At 41.5% G+C, this 9,530-nt stretch overlaps 1 protein-coding gene across 11 annotated transcripts; it reads right to left on the bottom strand.

Annotated features, from left to right (window-relative positions):
• Positions 1-272: 272 nt before the first annotated feature.
• Positions 273-7,959, bottom strand: LOC123092048 (uncharacterized). 11 transcript variants are annotated; one of them, XR_006444137.1, is made up of 8 exons: positions 7,675-7,959; positions 7,511-7,597; positions 3,582-3,654; positions 2,037-2,260; positions 1,258-1,324; positions 1,035-1,159; positions 776-953; positions 273-689 (listed from the first exon to the last, which is right to left on the bottom strand). XR_006444137.1 is itself a non-coding variant. In XM_044513716.1 (7 exons), exons 1-6 carry the CDS (start codon positions 7,729-7,731, stop codon positions 1,059-1,061), a joined length of 609 nt encoding a protein of 202 aa, XP_044369651.1. In that variant the 5' UTR covers positions 7,732-7,959; the 3' UTR covers positions 273-689; positions 1,035-1,058. The 11 variants fall into 11 exon arrangements, 2 of the variants coding, with proteins under 2 accessions (XP_044369651.1, XP_044369650.1); XR_006444138.1 differs by having other exon boundaries at positions 776-804; XR_006444136.1 differs by having other exon boundaries at positions 776-1,159.
• Positions 7,960-9,530: the final 1,571 nt, after the last annotated feature.

Raw genomic sequence — 9,530 nt, 5'->3', positions numbered from 1 at the left:
GTAGGCATCTATACTAATGCTATGTTATATAACAAGGGGCTCTTGGAGAAGTGCATGGATGAACCCGGGTATATATGAACCCACTTTGAAAAACACATTTCTAAATTCTAAAAATATTTGGAAAAAAATTGCACGGGTACGTCTCCATGTTCTATGTGCGTGCATAAAGTTTCACGGAAAAATAACTTTTTTTGTGGCTGTGCAAAAAAGACAAAAAATTATGTCGTGAAACACTATTTAGAAGCACTGAAATTTGTCTTTTTACGGAGGCAAAACAAAAAGACATCTTTTCATAAAACTTTGTGCCGCGTACACACATTTGCAAACATGTATGCGTGATATTTTCTTTTGATTTTTTTGATATTTTACAACGTGCTTAAAATGCATTTTATGAAAAGTGGGTGCATATGCCCATGGGTTCAGATGGTGCCCTCTCGGGGCTCTTGCTACTTATAGTGAGTAGATGATGAGGCACAGTCCCTTGGAAGTGCATTTGAAGGCGAAAGCATATGCTTGCCTATTGTTCATGTGTGCCTAACGGAAGAAGTCGCTCCAGCCTCTAGTGATGGTGGCCCTTTTGTCAACATCCTTGATAAAGTGGGCTGTAACAGCGGTAGTTCCGTCTCCATTAGTGATTGATACTTCATCATGGTCAGCATCCATGTGTGGGAAAAGGGAACCCTAAAGTACTGAAAATAACAGTAAAGTATAGTTAGTATACCATTTTATACCATGTCATTGTATGAAACAGAACAGAGCAATTGCAAATGATTACCATTCTTTTGCTATCAGTTGCAAATGTTTCTGTCATGTGGCACACATAGTAGCGATCAGGCGTGGTGGTGTTGGGATGATCTTTCACAGTCTATGAACATTATGGTTGTAGGGCATAACTGTGTTGCCCCACACAATGTGGCGACTAAACTCATCTAAGTGGTGGATGTCAGACTTATCTATGTTAAATTATACAAAGTTATACCATTTAGCAGTTGATGTGAGAGTTGTTTTAATGAGAAGAGTAATGTAGCTCTTACCACAGAGAATGTACTTTCCAGGCTTTAGATGGATTTTCTTGCCTTTGAACTTTCGGATTGACTTGCTTTGCGAGGGCGATGAATATACTCGAATGGCTTGTTGTGCTTCTGACACAGTGGTTCGTCTGTGATGAATAGATAAGGAGATCATGGTAAGTTAAAATAATGTCTATGATTTGAAACCTAATTCAATAGTCATCATAAGTATGTTTTTGAGCATTCCCATGGGTAATTTGGCCACCACTAATATCACTGGTTGTGTCTGCCTCCTCTTGTTTAACAGCTGTCATCTGGAAAAAAGTAGTAGAATAATTAAGCTCACTTATCTGCCTGTGGTTTCAGTTGGGATGTTTAACAGTGATGCATATGTCTTAATATAGTGAGACTGATTATTATTGGACATAACTTCACAGGCCATTAGTATGAAATTGCAAGTGTATTAGACTGGACATAAGATGGTTGTCTATGTACTGCTTTTTGAAACGAATGATTAGTGCTTGTCATATATGTATTCCTATATGTAGATAGAAATGGGATAATATAAACTATGCAAGATATTATTCAGCAGAATAGTTCAGGTGTCATGGCGATCTTGAGACTGAGCAATGACCGATGGTTGTTCCCATATAGGTGGCCACGGCAACGCATGGGATACTGCCATCTTGCAATCAAGCATAACAGTTGTCACGACCCTAGGTCAGACACCGCTACCTTGGCAAGTCCAATGACTACAGATATGGTACAGGATATTGTGTAGACACGGCAACTAACCACAAGTTCATGACAGATGATTATAATGCATTGACACTACAGTAGTTAGGTTTCTATAAGTGAAAGAATGAAAAAGTTGGGTTGATAAATAGATTTGATGCTTTATTTGTGTAGAAGTGTCTACGAGATCTATATTTGATTAGATGAAATAAATTGATTTGCCTCATTATTGATTCCCTAACCGAAATCTTGGCTAGCTTGTACAAATTTAAGGCATCAGTTGGAGCTTACCTTGTAAATATGGCGATTGGAGCGCTTATCTACATGCAAAGATGTGGCATGTTGGTTGGTGAGGCCTTGAGCCAGACGCGTCATGAGTGCATACGTCCGCAGCACGGCGTGACGACACCCATCGCTGCTACTGGGCAGCGGCTTCTTGGCCATGGCACCAGCAGCTGGCCGATGCCAGGACGGTCGCTGTCGATGCGGATGGGGGAGACGGTGCGGTGGCGGATCTGGATGAGAAATCTGTAGCGTCTGAGAGCAATGGGAGCTTCGGTTTGCTTCTAATAATGTGGCACCAGAGGCATATAGGCCCAGGCAAACATTTCTATGGGCTGGTCATGGGCCGTGCAAATTTTAGAAGGCATTATATTAAGCAGGATGCATCACGGTCTATTTTACAGGCTGTTTTTTCGTTGCTGGAGAGTGTTCTTTTACGTCTTCAAAAAGTACAACTACATTATTATGTCTGTCAACAAAAAGTATTTTTTTTTGTGGATGTGCAAGACTGGTACAGAGATGAATTATAATTTTATTTTAATGGATTTTTTACTGGCACAAAATATTTCTCTATAGAATAAACAAGTAGCTGTGTGAAGGAAATAATTTGACATAATAAAGGAAAATAAAAATGTGATTTCTATAAAGGCGAAAGCAAGAATATTGCATTGCAAAGGTCAATCTCCATGGAGTTTGTTGCGTGGAAGAAGGCAAAAAAAGTATTTGAAAATTGGCTTTTCTTTTTTACCAATAGGCATGCATATTTTTTAAGCATGTATAAATTCCAATCAATTAATTTGATTGCTTGCATGGCATAAAGAAAGACAAATATTTGGGACAAATATTATGAAGCAAAGTGTTGGTTTATTATATGCATTTTTTTATACATGGTATGTCAATATATATGCTCATAAACTTCAATACATGCACAATGACGCGAAACCCAAAACCAGGTAATAAAAGGAAGCAACATGAGAAGATTCAGTGAACAGAAAGTATGGTCAGATTGGTAATTGTAATTTAAAGTATGATCAAATTCAGAAACAACAGTGACAATACAAATTTAAAGTATGGGCAACTTTAGAGACATCACTGATAATACTAATCACAGGGAAAATGAAGTTCTTGGAATTGTGCTAGGAGACTCGAGCAAATTATGCCAGGAAAGAAACCAAAAAAATATTTGTGTGTAGAAAGCAAGTGTACAACATACATGAATGTAATAAATATTGCAAAGGAGCAGGAAAAATAAAAGAATTGGTTATATGTGTGACCACTCTTCTTATCTGTCACAAAAGGCAAACTCGGTATTGATTGTATCCTATGGTTAGAAATAGGTAGAGAATGATTCAGTTAACCCTACAAGTATATCTCGAACCATATCCATCTTTCCACACATAAATAAAGTTCTATACCAAGAACCATGGATCCAAACGGCACCAACCAACATTCATAGCAACATGTGCAACCCCTCACCTCAACCAAATCCAAGTGACAACAAAAGAAAGTGTCAAATTGAAGCAAAAAATAATAATAACAGAGTAATCCGGGTACCTGAACACCCAAGCCAACTGAAGTTGTGGTTGTAAGGGAAATCGTGAGGCGGCAAATCCACACCGATCAGTACCTGCAAAACATCAGAAAGTAGACAAACAAACACTATCAATCAGGTGAAGAGAACAAAGATGAATGGGAAAGGGGAAAACTAATAAACTGGATCAGGTCCGCCGATAGCATTTAAAAATTAATCTGAATCATGGGACCCGAAGAGACAGCTTGTCTGTTTTTAATTATGAGCCTACTTCTTACCTTAAGATTGCAAACAATAATCGTACCTGTGTCAATCAAATAAAGGTATGGCATCTTCATCACCTAATACAAACCAGTAAAGGAGCTAGATGGAAAGACATCTTTCATGGCAACTCATGTTGTGTGTATGCATAATCGAGATGTGATTCAGATTTCCTAGGCGGTGAAGAAAACCACATGTAGGGATAACACCGAGCATAACAACCTCAACCACAACAACAACCGATTAACAGCGGGAATAACAATCATCCAGAGAGAAGGTATTTCCCTGATTAGAGTAGCTAACCTTCCATCACCTACAAGAGAATCCTTAAAAACTGCACCCACAGCAGAACAGAAGAACAAACCAAACTAAGACAGCATTAACATGTTGTATCTTATGCAAGTGACCAGAAGATGAGAATGCTTGCCAGCAAAGGGGATCAAGGTAATAATAACCTGAAAACATCTAGGGAAGTAATGTGTAATGCACCTAGCAAATAAAATAGAGGACGTAGAATATTCAGTCAGCATTCCACAACTTGACTTTCCCTCTGGATACATATCTTGAGAGTCATAAGATATGATCTATTTTACATGCGCTCTTATCAAATCTTCCCAGCCAGCTGAGACCTCTGTCTATTTCCTAGAGCTTCCAAAACAAAGCAAATACAATTAACTTCAAATTATAGAAGTTGCATTGTGGTATATATTTAAATATTCTACAAAAAAAAGTGCACATAACATATCTAATTGAACCTTCAAAATCGTCAAGTAGATATTAAAGAAGATATAGTCATCAGTGTGAGTGTACTGTCCATAAGTGCATTGGTGCCTATTTTGTACAATGACCTAGAGAAAACTCCAGTACATAAAAAGGAAGGTTTCATTTATGGAAATTGAAAGATATTTCTAGCTTTTTAACGGTTCAGACAAATAATGCAAATATCAAACTGTCGATACGCATGGCAATGGTTTGTAAAGGACGCCTGCACCATGATGTAAAACCATTGAATCAAATGTCAAATTGTATCATAGAAAAGCAAACACAGTAGACATTGCTGATGCCTTGGCTACAATCTATGGTTCATCTTGCATCAGAGACTGCAACACAGGGATGTATTGTGCCTGGTTCATTGAGTTCAAGGTGGTGCTTTGATTCAGAGGAATTTGGTAGCATCGCGGCTCATGTCGTGGCAAGGTTACTACTATCCAGAATTTATCAGGTCCCGATGTTCATTGCTCACCGTACCAGATGATCTGACCACCCATCGATCCGATCAGTTTATAGAACTTTAGACCCAAAGAAAATAAATAATAAGCTTGTCCAATGTGAATGACAACAGTCTGACACACCACAGCTCCCCAATAGCACAACAAAAGATTTAAAAACCCCGACAAGTGGCTAGTAAATATGAGAAACTCCTAACATATTATCTATAGCAATCAAAGTCACGCTAAGTGCTACGCTCCCAGCTTGTCTCGTTGCCACGGTCTCAAATGCATCAAGAATTTCAAATGGTTACTCTTGAAGGAACATAGTAAGTCTGGCCGAAATTTATGTGTGGAGCTATCATGATTTTGGTGTACAATAACCCATAATAATTTGTGATCATGTACACATATTATCCAATTTGTTTAGCAAACACAGGGGGTCTGTAGTATACTGAAAAATATTTGGCAACCCACGGTGCAAGTTGAGTGTTCTCAGGCTCTTTTTTGTCTTGTTGTAATAGTCAGACTGCCTACATTTAAATTTAGATGTAAAGCACCAAAATAATTGTCAAGCGAAACCAATAGTGCCAGAAAATTAAGAGGAACCAGAGCCTTGCAGAAGATCAAGAAATAACAATATAAAAACTATTTTTTACATTAAACCAGAACTTTGCAGAAAATTAAGAGGAACCAGAACCTTGCAATAGTGAAAGCATTGTTCGGTGTACAGAACCAATGATAATTTGTGATCATCCATAGTGCACAGAATTAAATGAGAGTAAGGATATTGGTTATTCTATCCTCCTGATACCTACTGACATACACCTAACTTGAAGTAGAATGGAAGGGATGTACTTCAAAATCGAATATGAAATTACGCACATATAATGGCAGTGAAAGGAACAAATTGTTCAGCTACACAACCTATCCAGTTTGTTTAGCAAACACAGGGGGTCTGCAGTACTTTGAAAAATATTTGGCTATCCATGGCGCAAGCTGAGTGTTCTCAGGCTCCCTTCTGTTCTTGTTTCAGACCAGCTGGGCATATTTCAGGGTTGAAGCCATCACGATATACAAAAAACGGCAACCATCCTTGGCCTCCATTTATCATTCGCTTTCTTTCTCGAGGGTATACCAGAGGTGCTTGTACATACCTGTTTTGGAAGACCTATCTGATGAGCATAAGAATTGTGGATTTCAATCATAGAGAATGGTTAGATATATTGTCAACCGCATAATCCCAAAATAAATGTGTATGCCTTAAGATATCCTGCATTTTAGTGATGAATTTTGAATAGCACTGAAGATCCTAATACACCGGCACAGTTAGCTAGATGATTAGGGTCGGATTCATCATGAGGACTTAGATGAGCAACCTGACGCAGTTACACAGCCGCGTGAAAACGTCATCTTACTTGCTCCAGCAAGACACATTCAAAATAAGACAGTGGTACACATGCATAGTAAACTCTCATGGACCTCTGGGGAATCCAATAAAGCGAAAAAACCTCCGTATGAACCAAATAGTCCTATGATGTATACGAGCTTACTTTTCTTGAAAATAAAAGTAAACAAACATATCATCATATTGCAAGAAACAAATTTCAGAATCAGACACAATGAAAAACAGAACTCCGCCTATGTCTTCTAGGCATAGCCGGTCCCAAGCCCGGGTAAAGGAGGAGGGTTGTGATAGGCTTGGCGAGCCAACGTAAAAACTAGCCAGTCCCATAGGTATGAAACCCATTTGAGCGAGAATAGTACTAGGATGGGTGACCTCCCAGGAAGTCCTCATGAAAGGGTTTCATATCTAAGGGTTGTGATAGGCTTGGCGAGCCAACGTAAAAACTAGCCAGTCTTTTGGGTATGAAACCCATTTGGGCGAGAGTAGTACTAGGATGGGTGACCTCCTGGGAAGTCCTCGTGAAAGGGTTTCATATCTAGCCTACCCCAACTTGTTTGGGATAAAAGGCTTCGTAAGTAGTAAGTAGTAGACACAATGAAAAACAGAACATAAGAGGGGAAGATAACCTGCTTCAGAAAAATATCCCGTACATAAGAATGGCTACAGGTCTTGTGATCTTTCCTCATGGATTTTGGCAAACCATCAAGTTTACTAATAAGTAATACAAAGAAGGTAACATTTAGTAAACGAAATCCTTAAAAGCAGCACTCACTGAAGCATATTACTGCATAACCAGTGGGCTGGGTTGGGATTGTAGTACGCCGTAGTCGAGATAGTCAGCGGTGTTGACGAAGTCCAACTATCTAATTAATAGGCATGGAATGACCACACTAATTCGTAATTTCCCCAACCGTAGACATGTATGCGACTTCTAACCAGGAATCATTGGAGCCAAATATACATTGTACACCGACTCCTATGGCTCAAACAATTAGAAATTGAAAAAGCAAATCTCAAGATCCCTTGTACGAACAAAAGAATGAACTAAGATAGCAACAAGAAGAAGAGAGACAACCTGAGTTAACTTATAGGAGCAGCACACACTCCTGAAACCAGATTGAACAATCCTTGCAATCTCCAACACCATCAGTAGAGAACCCACCTGCAACATGAGCATAGGAATCAAGAATCAGACGAAATTGGGGAGCAAAAAAAGGGAAAAGGAAAACGGAACCGCACCAATCCTTCCCACTCTCGCCGGCCTCCTTCCTCTCCCCTGCAGGTCCACTCCACCATGATGTGACCGCTCTGGCCTCGCTGCTCCTTCCTCCCATCGTGGTTCTTCCCTTCTCCTCGACCTCGGCTGTGAAGACCTCACCGGCGGGGCTCTGATCTGCGGGGAGAGCATGGGAGTAGGGGGGATAGGGATTGAAAGTGGAGGCGAAAGGGAGGAGGCGATGCGGTGGGAAGAGCATGGGACGAGGGGCGAGGAGGAAAAGTCAGGGGTACGCGCGGCTGGACTGGTTTATAGGGTTTTCACCATGCACTGAATGGCCCACCTCGCATGTCCCACTTTGTGTACGTAAATTTGGAGCACACCTCGACTCATTGCATGGACCCGCAGTTAACAAGGCCCATCTGCCATGAACTTCTGAAGCATCTGCGAATGTGCAAAACAGACCAACGGCTGGCCATAAGCCAGCAGTCAAAAGTGGTCAACAGTAAAAAGATCGAACGACATGGACAGGTTAGCGCTCGAAAGTGCCCCAGGATGGCGGGTAGCACACCAAGGTTTATATGTTCAATTATGCAACTCACGTTTACCGGAGGAACACTTTGTGTGCTATCAAACGTCACAAAGTAACTGCGTGATTATACAGGAGCTCTACAGGTGTCTCCGAAGGTACATGTCGAGTTGGCGTATTTCGAAATTAGGATTTGTCACTCCGATTATCGGAGAGGTATCTCTGGGCCCTCCCGGTAATACACATCACTATAAGCCTTGCAAGCAAAGTAGCTAATGATTTAGTTACGGGATGATGCATTACGTAACGAGTAAAGAGACTTGCCGGTAACGAGATTGAACTAGGTATTGAGATACCGACGATCGAATCTCGGGCAAGCAACATACCGATGACAAAGGGAACAATGTATGTTGTTATGCGGTTTGACCGATAAAGATCTTCGTAGAATATGTAGGAGCCAATATGAGCATCCAGGTTCCGCTATTGGTTATTAACCGGAAACATGTCTCGGTCATGTCTACATAGTTCTCGAACCCGTAGGGTCCGCATGCTTAAGGTTTCGATGACAGTTATATTATGAGTTTATGAGTTTTGATGTACCGAAGGTTGTTCGGAGTCAAGGATGTGATTACGGACATGACGAGGAGTCTCTAAATCGTTGAGACATGAAGATTGATATATTGGAAGCCTACATTTGGATATCAGAAGTGTTACGGGTGAAATCGGGATTTTACCGAAGTACCGGGGGGTTACTGGAATCCCCCGGGGGCTTAATGGGCCTACATGGGCCTTAGTGGAAATAGAGGGCAGCAAGGGGAGTGTGGGGCGCGCCCCCCAAGGCCCAAACCAAATTGGTTTAGGGAAAAGGGGTCGGCCCCCCTCTTTCCTTCTCCTCCTCTCCCTTTCCGTCCCCCTCTCCTAGTCCAACAAGGAAGGAGGGAGTCCTACTCCCGGTGGAAGTAGGACTCCCCATGGCGCACCCCCTCCTAGGCCGGCCGCCCCCTCCCCCCTTGCTCCTTTATATACGGGGGCTGGGGGCACCTCTAGACACAACAATTGATCTCTTGATCTCTTAGCCGTGTGTGGTGCCCCCATCCACCCTAGTCTTCCTCGATAATATTGTAGCGGAGCTTAGGAGAAGACATGCGACGGTAGAACATCAACATCGTCACCACGCCGTCGTGCTGACGGAACTCTCCCTCGACACTCGGCTGGATCGGAGTTCGGGGGACGTCATCGAGCTGAACGTGTGCTAGAACTCGGAGGTGCCGTAGTTTCGGTGCTTGATCGGTCGGGCCGTGAAGACATACGACTACATCAACCGCGTTGTTCTAACTCTTCCGCTTTCGG

Source organism: Triticum aestivum, chromosome 4B (genome assembly GCF_018294505.1).
Source record: "Triticum aestivum cultivar Chinese Spring chromosome 4B, IWGSC CS RefSeq v2.1, whole genome shotgun sequence".
NCBI lineage: Eukaryota > Viridiplantae > Streptophyta > Magnoliopsida > Poales > Poaceae > Triticum > Triticum aestivum.
This window is presented reverse-complemented; position numbering and strand designations above follow the sequence as displayed.

What these genes read in the sequence shown, in the direction of transcription:
- LOC123092048 (XM_044513715.1), bottom strand. Translation starts at nt 7,731, where the DNA reads ATGGTGGAGTGGACCTGCAGGGGAGAGGAAGGAGGCCGGCGAGAGTGG. An exon ending in GGCGAGAGTGGGAAGGATTG is followed by an intron (nt 7,598 to 7,674) that starts GTGCGGTTCCGT and finishes CTCATGTTGCAG; the next exon opens with GTGGGTTCTCTACTGATGGT. An exon ending in TGGTGGCCAAATTACCCATG is followed by an intron (nt 1,160 to 1,257) that starts GGAATGCTCAAA and finishes TATTCATCACAG; the next exon opens with ACGAACCACTGTGTCAGAAG.